We start from the raw sequence: 12,486 nt of genomic DNA on the forward strand, positions 1-12,486 counted from the left end.
GATAGAGTGGAAGATTAAATGGCTGAGACATAGAAACTCTGAGTTCACAAATAAGCCAGGCAGACTTCTGGCTTAGCAAATGAAGAAAAAACAGGATGAAAGAATTATCAATAAAATTAAAACTGAAGATAGATGGATCCAAGATCAAAAAGAAATTAGTGAAAATTTCAAAAAATTGCTTCCGGGTTTACTTCCGGGTTCGCCACTTTGTGCATGCGCAGGAGTGATCTGCGCGCTTCGCACATGCGCAAGAGCGATCTATCACGGCACACACACACGGAGAAGTGGCCCTCTACTTACAGAGTTTTCAGGGTGCAAACTGCACCCCGGAATGGATAGCGTCCGTAATTAGAGGTACCACTGTACTTAGCTCATAAAAAGCTACCCAAATCTCCAGTTGAAATATCTCATTAAACAGAGCTGGGAACGTAGCCACAGGTTCTTCTAGATTGCTTCTTAACTAGAGACTGAAATCCAGATGAATCTTTCTTCAGACATCAGTATATTACATAGTTATTTCTAACCTGGAAAGGAAGTCGATTCACACAGGCAGGTGGAGGATGGAGGGAGCAGTTTGTGTCCCATTTGGGACACAACAATACCTATTTAAGGGAAACTTCTGCGCCATTTTTTTCTGACAGTGTATTTAGATTCCAAATCTGCCTCTTCAAACCACCCATCACCTCCACATTCCTCTCTCAGTGTTGTGATAGCCGGTCTAAATTCCTTGGAAATCCAAAAAATGTTGGTTGCTTGACAGAGTCCAAGGTCCTGATCCTTAAAGGAGCCGGGTGCATGGAGCAAGTGAGTATCCCTGCAGAGATAACTTAAATCTGAACGGAAGGAAGAAAATGGGAAGCTTTCCACCAACTTAAATCAAGAGCAAATATTGCCCCATGAAAGAAAATTCCTTTTAAAATCCCAAGTATTAAGAACTCCTTGTGAACATGAAAAAAATGGTGTCACACAGCTGATCTTACTGGAAAATGTGCCTCTCGACACAGGAGGGAAAATGTTTTAGACCAGAGGCAGAGAATCTGTTGTTGGACTACAAGTCCCATCAGCCCTTACCACATGCTATGCTGGCCAGGGCTGATGGGAACTGTAGTCCAACAACATCCAAAGGCCACAAACTTCCCTCCCCATTTCATGCAGTTATTTAAATGGTGGCACGATTCATGGGTGACATCAACATCATGTTAGCCTTCTGAAAAACGGAAATCAGTGTTTCCAGTGGTTCCAGTGTTTCTTCAGGTCAGCCATGTTCTTATAGGCACTCATACCCCTATGAGGGACTAAATTTGGGGTGATGAAATCTACCATACTATATTAGAAGCTGCTTCTCCAAAGTTTTCATGTTTGAAGCTAATGTTACGTATGAAATAGAGCGTGTGACTCTGAATCCCAGGGTTGTGGGTTTGAGCCCCAAGTTGGGTTGGACTAGATGACCCTAGTAGTCCCCTCCAGCTCTACAATTCTATGATTCCACAAAATGAGCCCAAAGCCAAAGTGGTACTGCACTGTTTGCCTTCGGGTCTTTGCACACATGCAACTCATATCAAACATACAGCAAAAGGGTTTAATGGAGTGGCGGCCCAGCAAACCTACCTTGTCATTTCTTTATTTGGTTGTGTATGGGGACAAGTTTAGGGGCCCAGCGGTTGTAGAGAAAGTCCTGATACAGGCAACCTGTTCAATATGGAGAGGTATATTTAAAGTGCAACATGAGCCCAGCTCTCATTTCATGGCCCATCTGCATATGCTTACTATAGAATTCCAACTGCACGTGTTGATCACAGCAGTTGCAAACACTGCATCTGAAAGATATTAAGTTGTAATAATCCTCCAGTGTTTCCTATTTGGTTCAGCCCTTGAGTAGCATATGAATAAAAATCAAAGCCAGCCCAGAGCAAGCTATCATAGCTCACATCACTTTGGGAAAAGATTTTTCTTCCAAGAATTGTACCTGCTCTTCTGTTGCTCCAGAACAGGCATAGGCAAACTCAGCCCTCCAGATGTTTTGAGACTACAATTCCCATCATCCCTGACCACTGGTCCTGTTAGCTAGGGATGATGGGAGTTGTAGTCCCAAAACATCTGGAGGGCTGAGTTTGTGTATGCCTGCTCCAGAACCCAAAGGAAAGTGGATTGTTTTCATCTGGTGCCTTCCATACTTGGTCATACTTAAATTCCAATTAACAAAAAAAAAAAAACTTCCGGATTAACATGTTGTGCTAAGGTCACCAACATTTTTAGGCCCATGGGTGCATTTCGACTTTTAGGCAAGTGCTACGGACACAACTTTCTGGTTCCTTCCCTTCCACCTTACCAGATCACACACCCCCACCCAATCCCCCGGGACACAGAAAGAGGAAGTGCATGTAGACACATATACTTTGGTTTTCCAAACAACCCAGTCAGAACCAAGTGAATTAATATGAGCTTGGAAAAGCACAGAGAGTTGAAAGAGGAAATGGGGGGGAAAGAATCACTCTTCCAACTTCTTTCTGAAGCTCTACGTACTTCTGGGGGGTTCACAGACAGTAACCACCCTCAGCATCTCGTGACCAAGGGAGCAGTGAGGGGGGGCATGTGGACCCAGGGGCAAAGTTAGACCTGGTTTGGGGTGGGGGTGGGAAAACAGCTCAGTAAGCCCACAATACATTTAAGTCTTTTCATTGCATTTCTGAAAAAAATAAAAATCTTCTAAGTCACGGGGGGGGGGGGGGGGAGGCACTTGATGCAGATTCACAGCAATGCAGAAAGCAATTTAAATAACACAAGATGTGTTAGCGTTAATTGCATTATTACTATGCAGAGTAAATCATTACACCTAAACTACAGTGAAAGCTGCAGTTGCGTAAAGGGCTGGTTTCAATGCTAAGTTTTCATTCATTATAATGTCCATTTCAGACATCTGTTAAAAGAATGCTAGCTTAAGAGGAAAAAAGAAAAGTCTAAGGAGAATTTAGGTTCGGAGAGGGCTTCCCTCCTTTACCGCCCCCTTTTTCCCATGAACTAAATGTAATGGAATTTTAACAGATGTTCTCCTTGGTCATAGTTAATAAAATGAACTCTCCAGAAATGGAAAAGCCTGGCTCAGCTTACTAGGATAAACTCTCAGCAGAGGAGCTATAGATGTCATCACCAAACTGCAAGATCATGAATGCACAATTCCCTGTACAACTGGCTTTATCAGAATGCTCGCACTTTGCACAAGATCTACCCCACACATCGCTTTGCTTTCGCAGTCCTGGAAATTCACACAAAGCTGCGTCAAAATCTTCACTTCCGTTGTATGCGATTGGGTTCTCAGTGCCTGCAGCACCATCATAAAGCACCCATTCTTCCTGAACTCTTGTTAACTAAACTTCTTTTCTGCACTGCTGCATTTGCATGCGATTGGTTAAGCAGCAGCCAACAGGACATCTGTTAGGATGCTTAGGTGTAATTTTCTCGCCTTGTCATCTTCCAGGTTTTAACTGTGCTGCTACGGGAGCCTGGAGAAAACGTTACCAGCAGGCTCAGTGACGTAAAAATAGATAAATAAATTGAATTACATGCAATGGGAGCTGCATATGCGCTGCCAAGGACAGCATCACCACGCTTCCTCTCCCGGTTTTGGTAACACCTACAAAATTGCACCATGTAGCTCAAGGTCAACCTTGTGGCAAGGTCTCGGCCTCCACGACACTTCACTGGTTGCCATTGGCTGGGCTGCTGTGACATCATGCTGGATTTTGTTTCTCCTCAGATAAACAGGGACAGGAAAAAGAGGAGAAGCATGTGGTTCCTGCCACATCTAGTTATGAAACTAGTGCGCAAAACCCCCGCCTCCCCCTTCCACGTCTATCCTGTCTGCGAACTCGGGGCGCGGGAAGCTGTCCCTGTTCCCCGCTTTCCCCTTGGTGCTCAGGCTCTGCGATCCCTTCACAGCCCCTGCGCCGACTTCCTGCCTCCAACTCCCCCTCCCCACTGAAGGAATGATCGCTTCCTCCTGAGGAGGGGGATGACGAACTGGTGAACAACAGGGGTGGTTCCCTGTACTGCAAACGATCCTGGGATGCTACCCGCCGTGGGGAGAGGGGGGTTTCCTGACACATTCTATTAAGGAATGTGTTCAAGCTGTGGGGTGGGGGGAGCAATATTTTGACTGAAAATGGCTCTGAAGGACCTTTTGTGAATTCACATAACAGAAAGGACCCCCCCAAAAAGTGTTGCCATTTTGAGTACCCAAGAGTTTCTCTCGGCAGGGTCATATACGTAACTGTGCTAAGAGACCCAACCAGAAATTAATAACCAACCTGACACATATCAAAAAACTTTTTTGAGAGAGAAAGAGAGAGAGAGAGAGAGAGAGAGAGAATAACATCCAGTAGCAACAGTGCATTTTATCTATCTGTTAGTACCGGTATGCCAAATAATAATAATAATGAATCAGTATTCTTTGGCAGTTGCATTTATTCATTTATTCAGAACCCCTCAGAGAAATCAAAAAGCATTGTTGCCCTTTTTCTTTTCTTTTCCTTGCCCGAAACCAGATGAAATCGCAACAAGTAACATGTGCTTAGTGAGGCAGAAAATAAGTACAGGATGAAGATATAGCGGGGGTTACGTTTGAGAAAAGCAGGTGTCACCTCTTCAAACAAATAACTCTTCCCCTCCCACCCTGACACACAGAGGTATGAGAACAAAGAAACCCTCATCGCCATTCCCCACTACCTACTAAGCATGGGATTGTTATATGATAGTATTTACACAGGACATGGAGCTCCTGTTGTTATGTTTCAAACCTGAGGTGGTCTGTACGTGCACAGAAGAAAGCATTGCATTTAAAGCAGGGGTAGTCCCTGTGAGGCCCTCCAAATGTTGTTGGACTACAACTCCCATTATCCACCCCCCCTTGGGAAGGTTGTAGTCCAGCAATTTCTGGTGGGCACCACGTTGCCTACCCTTGCTTGGAATAAATAAACTTTGGGAGGAACGCTTGCAAACTGGTGCTTCAGTCAGCAGTGGTACCTCTGGTTACGTACTTAATTCGTTCTGGAGGTCCATTCTTAACCTGAAACTGTTCTTAACCTGAGGTACCACTTTAGCTAATGGGGCCTCCCGCTGCCGCTGCGTCATTTCTGTTCTCATCCCGAGGTACTATTTCTGGGTTAGCAGAGTCTGTAACCTGAAGCGTCTGTAACCCGAGGTACCACTGTATGTGCTGATTGAAGAATCGGGAGCTTGCTCAAGTTGTTGTTATTCCATTTTATTTTTCATTAATGCAGTATTATGGCCCCATTCTTTAAAAATATTGCAGGGAGAGAAAGAAGGGATAGGGAGGAAACAACCTTTGAGATTAGGGGAAGCATAGCTCAATTGTTAGAGCATGAAACTCTTAATCCCAGGGACTTGGGTTTGAGTCCCACATTGGACAAAAAGATGCCTGTGCTGCAAGGGGGTGGACTAGATAAGCCTCATAAAGGTAAAGGGACCCCTGACCATTAGGTCCAGTTGTGGCCGATTCTGGGGTTGCGGCGCTCATCTCACGTTACTGGCCGAGGGAGCCGTGTACAGTTTCCGGGTCATGTGGCCAGCATGACTAAGCTGCTTCTGGTGAACCAGAACAGCACTCGGAAACGCCGTTTACCTTCCCTCTGGAGCGGTACCTATTTATCTACTTGCACTTTCACATGCTTTCGTACTGCTAGGTGGGCAGGAGCTGGGACCGAGCAACAGGAGCTCACCTCGTCGCAGGGATTCGAACTGCCAACCTTCTGATCAGCAAGCCCTAGGCTCTGTGGTTCAACCCACAGCGCCACCCATGTCCCATGATGAGCCTCATAGTCCCTTCCAACTCTATAATTCTTTTATACTGGTGCTATGCTCCTTCTCTTCTTCCAGACTGCCAACCTGCTGCCTGAATCTTCACACGGTGTGTAGTTAAATTGTGGTGCTCATTCCCACAGAAGGCAGTGGGGGCCACCCACCCAGGCAGCTTTCAAAGAAGATTAGACAAATTCAAGGGGGAGAGGGCTACCGATTGCTACAACCACAATGGCTAGACTCTGCGTTCATGGCTGGAGGGAGAAAATAATTCTGAATATCAATAGCTGGAAGCCACAGGAGGGGAGAACGCTCTTGTGCTCGGGTCCTGCTTGCGGGTCTCGCGGACTGGATGAGCCATTGGACTGATCCAGCAGGTTATTGTTATATAAGGTTTTAAAAATTTTCCCAGATGCCAAGCCAACTTCTTAGAAGCACACTGTTCTCGCATGCTCCCACGGGCCTGTGTGTTTTGTTTCTTATTCACCTACGACGCTATGAAGCATCGCCAGCGAGTGCCTGACACGACATCAACAGTGCCTGAGGGAGAGTTCGCCCTGGAACAATGCGACAGCTTCCAAAGTAACAAGGAGCCCAGATAAAAAGGAAATGCAGCAGATCATCCTGGAGATTACCATAGTGCCTAACGAAGATGGGAGCCGACATTCGTATTGTTGTTTTTAATTGTACTAAAGGGGCTCACGGCACAATGGGGAGAGGCGCCATTTGAGGCACAGGAGCCTCTCCACTGTCCTTTAGTAGCAGCCGCTCTATCGAGCTGCAGAACAGGAGAGTAAAGAAACGGGGCCACTGCCTCACCTCTGCTGAGAGACCGGAAGCCTTTGGATATGCCCCAACTTTCACCCTCAGGCAATATGAACTGAACCCAGCTGGTTATTATAAGAACGATGGGTGGTCCTCAGTGCCAGTCCTATGCGGAGCAGACCCATCAAATAGAATAGAAATACATGCCCTTGGGTGGCCTGCAGTTCAGACAGTAAGATTATTCATGGAGGAGTAGGCTATCCATGGCAGATGGTTACATTCTCCCTTGGCTGTTGGAAGCAGCATTCCTCTGAACACCAGTTTCAGGGAATCAGAAGTAGGGAGAGTGTCGCTGCACTCAAATGTCCTGCTTGCAAGCTCCCCCCAGGCATCTGGCTGGCCACTGTGAGAGTAGGATGCTGGACCAGATGGGCCATGGGCCTGATCCAGCATAGGCTCTCCATTTAAATCTGAACTGACTCTTTCTCCCTATGAGATGCAGTTTAAAAGAGGCATTGTCTGAGTGGGCCAGGTAAAGGGAAGCATGAGAGAGAACCGCTTACAAAATTTCATCGTTTCCATTTCAGTCGTATTACTACCATAACACATCTGGAGAAAAAGCAATAACTGAAGGAAATCCAAAAGACATAGATCATTTTAAAAGGGGAGGGGGGAAAACGTGTTACCTCTCTTAATACTGTGCTTTTATAACCTCGGTAGAGTCCCAGAATACCCTGCGAATAAACAAGAGAAAACTTCAGCGATTGGGAATTATGTTAGCAAAGACTGCAATTTACGGATGATTACATGGCAGGTATTACAGCTTTACTAAGCGTAATGCTCAGGCTTCCAGAAAATTGACAATATTGATTACAAACACACTATATGTTGTCTCCCTAGCTTTACCAACATGGGAGGGCTTTATCCCCACTTTCAAAACTTGCTTAACGACTACTAAAAAATAATCAGTCGCAGTGGTGCATCGAAAGGATATAATATATTGCATTCTTAAGTTAGAAGAATGGGAAGGCATAGAAATATGTCAACAAATTCTTGCCATGCATAGCTGGTATCTAGAGCCATCAGGTATTCCAAATGCACGTGAACAGAGAAAGGGTGTCTTTGAGGCTGGTGGACAGCCAAACATTTAATGAATAACCCTTTAATACAGTGGTGCCCCGCTAGACGAATGCCTCGCTAGATAAAAAACTCGCTAGACAAAGGCATTCGTCTAGCGGAAGGCTGCCCTGCAAGACGAATTTGTCTATGGGGTTGCCTCGCAAGACGAATTTTTTTTTCGTCTAGCGAAAACTGCGGTTTACATTGCCGCTTCGCTAGACGAAAAACCCGCTAAACAAAAATACTCGCAGAATGAATTATTTTCGTCTAGCGGGGCACCACTGTATTTAACAGCTTTGGGTCATACCCACACACAACTAATTTCTCAACTCAACATTTTACACTTTCGAATGGGGGCTACTTTTAACAAAATGGCAATATGACCCCTGGGGTTTCTGCAGACTGCTGGGTGAGAGACCAGTTTCAATATTTGGTCCAGAAGGACTTAGGGAATCATTAACATTCTGGAACATACAGTAACATCTTTCCATTCCCAAGGAATTAGCGGCTCATAGGCTCTCCTTAACGAAAAACTGCTTTTTGGTTTATTTAACCACTGCCACCCATGCACATTTGTGCTTTACAGAGTAGAAAGAGACCAGGTCCCTGCCCTGAGCAGCTTACAAAACTCAAATTCGACACATGGGAAACCACAGTATAAGGAGATAGAAGTGGGGGCAGGGGTAAGCACAGGAATAATATATTATTGCTTCAGTTCATACCTCTTCGCATACAGTATTGGAAAGGATCCGTAAGGTGCTGGAAGAAGGAGAAACTTGTGCCCTCTGTTTCACAACTTCAGAGGGAACCCGTATTAGACAAGCGACCTGCAAAAGCAACATAAACTTGAGTAAGAAGTCGAGAGAGTTCAACCTGCTTCTAGATGCCGTTTTGTTAACCAGAGACCCTTTCTTGTTAAAAAGGAAAAACAAGGTATGATTTATGTCTTTCCAAAAAGCCTCAAGAGGCATTTTGTGTCTTTCTGCCAAGCATTCCATCCATCCATAAAGCCAATGCGGGATTTGGAGAAAAGAATTAATTGGTTTTTTTTAAAAAGAGAAAGGCAGGCAGGCAGGCAGCAAGTACGCATCCTTCTAGCATGTACTTGGGAAGCTCCGACATCTCAACATGGACACACTTTCATTTTCTGAGAAGAACACAGGCAGGCAATGCCATCTAGTGACCAACAGAGAACAACTTTAATCAAACTTACGGACTCAAAATGCGTGCGGGTATGAGAACACACTCGTCTCAAATATATTCTGTAATTCATCAATGCAGAGTATGTATCACACGGAATTAATCTGTACTGAATTATTCCTCCAGCCGCAAATAAGCCCTTTTTACCAACTATCAACAATTAAGACCAAGACGATATTACCAAGGGGCTAAATTTTCCTGCATGTTGCTCAGTTTGTTCCTAATATTGTCCCTAAATTTGTTCCTAATATTGCACAATTGCCTGGAAGGCTCCTTCCGCAGGAAAATATATTTACCATGACTCCTACTGTGGGTTAGTATCGCAGGAGGAGTTTCAAAGCTGAAAGCTTTGAGCTGGATCCTCACAAGCAAAACAGCTAGACTCCCTGTTAGACAAGTACTATTCCAAGAAAACCTGGAATTCATTTTGTTTAATAATGTCTGCTCCCTTCAATCCTGTCCTGCCTTGCAAACATACTGCCCAATCCAATGTATTTTTACTCAGAGGCCTGTAATGGTGCCTCTTCCCATGCCCAAAGAACTTTAGGCCCATACAGTGGGCCCATTTTGAATTCTGAGAGAGTGCCAGGGGTGACAGTCACAAGACGGCTGCTATGAGGGGAGCAGCACAACACAAAATGCCTGCCAAGGGCAGTACGGTATATAACACAAAATGGTGGACACAGCCATCCCCAAACCACCTCATGCTTACCATGAGGTGTATCATCTGTGTCTGGCTGATTCTGTTGTGGAGATCACACAATAATGCGATTTTGCGTGTGTGCGCACACACACACACACACACACACACACTCTACGTTTGCTGTCTAATAGCCCCAGAAAGCTGTTGCCAGTCAGGGCTTCCCAAACTTGGGTCTCCAGCAGATTTTGGACTACAATTCCCATCATCCCTAGCTAGTGGGACCAGTGGTCAAGGGTGATGGGAACTGTAGTCCAAAAACAGCTGGAGACTCAAGCTGGGAAACCCTGGTGTAAGCAATACTGAGCTATGTGGACCAATGGTATGACTTGGCATAAGACAGTCTCTTATGCTCCTAACTATCTTCCAATAGATCAGCCAGACTCGAACAACCCAGATCCAATTGATTCATATTTCTCTCTCTCTCTTCCTCTCTCTCTCTCACACACACACTTTACAGAAGATATCAGATATTCTTTAACATTGACATTGACTTTCCTCCCTCCCTTTCTGCGGTTACATAAGTCATCTCTTCTTCTTTTCTGCATTTCCCAACATTAAAAACTAATTATAATTAATCTCTTACACTTAAAATTTTAACATCGCCATCTGCACGTGTTTATATCGGTCCTGCTAAAGTTTTAAGCTGTTTACAATGGTTCTTTAAATATTTAATAAATGATCCCCAACTCTTGATTAAAAATTCTCTCTTCTTGATTTCTTAATCCTCCAGTAAGTTTCGTCATTTCTGCATACTCAAGTAGTTTTTGCTGCCAGTTATCTTTGTTTGCAGCTGGTTCTATCTTCCAATAGATCAGCCAGACCCAAACAACCCAGATCCAATTGATTCATATCTCTCATACATACACATACACATACACATACACACACACACACACACACACACACACACACACACACACTTTACAGAAGATATCAGATATTCTTTTATACATTTAACACTGACTTTCCTCCCTCCCTTTCTTCCAAAGGGAAACACCTTTGGGCAAACACTGTGGATTTTTTCCCCCATGACCGAGATGTTTCAGATACATTTGTGTTTTGTTTTTTTGTTTTTAAAGCATTTTTCTTATTTTTTAAGTTTGCACAACAGCATACATTAGTTCAAGGCCATAGATTGTTTAATCAGCCAAAGGCCTGGTTGTAGAGGAATGTTATCGCCTGGCGCCTAAAGTTATTTAATGAAGGCGCCAGGTGAGCCTCCCTGGGGAGAGCATTCCACACACAAAAAGTAACCATAGTGCTGGAAAACAAAACTCAACTCTATTTACTGCTCAAAACTGAATGCATGTTCATGTCCCACTAGGACTAGTTCCCATTTTACATGGGATCGTTGCAGCATCAAAAGTTTTAGAAATGACGCCTAAGTAGCTTACACCAAGTTGGGTTGCCAACGAGGTGTAGGATCTGATTTCCGAGTCCATGCTTTTTCAAAGTTACCTGTGAAATGAAATCAATTCATCAAGAGCCAGAGAGAGATGCGCGGATACCCAAATGTCATTCTAAAAAAGGGTACAAAGCCGTGCGCGCTCTTCAATCCCAGTGGTCAAAAACAACAAAATGACCCCAATATGACTGAGAAAATAAGAACCGTCAACTTTTTTTGTAGTTTGGCATAAATATTTATAGAACTTCACGCTTCATAACACACCATGTCCTTATATTTAAGTTGTGGGGTGTGTGTTTTTTAATGGTATTCCTTAATGCTAGAAGGGGAAAGACTTTAGAAATACTACAGATGAAAAACAATCTAACCTACCAAGGGGATCCAAGGCACCTACTGTGGCTTCCTGACTTCTGTGGCGTCGCAATCTTGGCATGAGAGGGGAAGCTACAAAGTAATGTGCCTCTCTCTATTTTCTCCCAGACACTTGCGGTGCCTTCCATTTTGTTTCATATTATACTTTGATGTCTTTTAGATTTGAATTTGAGCTACAAGGGAATTATTTCACTGCACAGGAACAAAAAGAAAGAGAGAGCGTGAAAGAGAGAAAAAGAGCACAACACATTGTAGTGGTATGAAAGTTAATGTCATTCTGTTGTCAGGTTGGTTCTATATGGCACTCTTGTGCAGGGAGACAAGGGGGGGGGGTTGTTATTCCATCCTAGATGGAAAGGTGACATTTTCACTTTACATCTGAACTTTGAACTTGCTGCATTCTTCTTGTAAGCGCATCTCGCAGACAGTCGACAGAGAGGAGCAGGCTTTGGTTTGCTTCCTCCTCGCAAGTTTGAAGTATGAAGAAGAAAAAGGTCTCATATTTGCTTTCAAGAAACAGGGCAAAACGATAAATAAGGGGCCTAACTCACTCCCCTCCCACTAATCTCACACGTGAAAACTTCCACAATTAAAAGGGGGGTGGGGGTGGAAATCAACATATTTCAGCAATCTGTATGATACAAATTGTAATTTTTAACAATTCTTTGCATACAGAGGCCATTGATCTCCAGTCACGGAAAGATGAATTCAGTCACCGAAAAGGGTTCTGGGAAGCCATTTTCTGCTAAAGCAAAGACAGGCCCTCTCTGTGCTTTTCGCCATGCACAAAACTAATTATTGTTTCTTGCTGCTTTCTGTCAAGCACCTGTATGCCATTTATAGCTGCTTGGCTCCACTGTAAACATGTACATCTTGCTCTCATGGGGCAGAAAAGTGTGCAGACATTTTAAAAAAACAGGGCTAAAAAGTAATAAAGACTTTTTAGCTGATGTTCCAAACATGGTATTAAAGCAACAAATGTAGTTTCTCTTTTCTTTCAGCAGAGCAGGCTTGTCCTGTAGCTTGTTCGTTTTGCTAACGAGTCAATGGGACGCATACGTCATGAGTGACCCTAATTCTCTGTCTCTCTCTTCCCCCTGACCCCAGC

The 12,486-nt window shown here is 44.1% G+C and overlaps 1 protein-coding gene across 2 annotated transcripts in view; it reads right to left on the reverse strand.

The window, feature by feature from the left end:
• The window catches only part of SLC25A26 (solute carrier family 25 member 26), a 122,698-nt gene that overhangs the window by 88,954 nt on the left and 21,258 nt on the right, over positions 1–12,486 (reverse strand). For both annotated transcript variants that reach the window (XM_033141263.1, XM_033141262.1), the window contains exons 4-5: positions 8,421–8,525; positions 7,266–7,313 (exon numbers count right to left, since the gene is read on the reverse strand). In XM_033141263.1, the coding sequence (XP_032997154.1) occupies positions 7,266–7,313; positions 8,421–8,525 (153 nt within the window). The remainder of the gene's footprint in view (positions 1–7,265; positions 7,314–8,420; positions 8,526–12,486) is intronic.

Source organism: Lacerta agilis, chromosome 2, assembly GCF_009819535.1.
Source record: "Lacerta agilis isolate rLacAgi1 chromosome 2, rLacAgi1.pri, whole genome shotgun sequence".
Lineage (NCBI taxonomy): Eukaryota > Metazoa > Chordata > Lepidosauria > Squamata > Lacertidae > Lacerta > Lacerta agilis.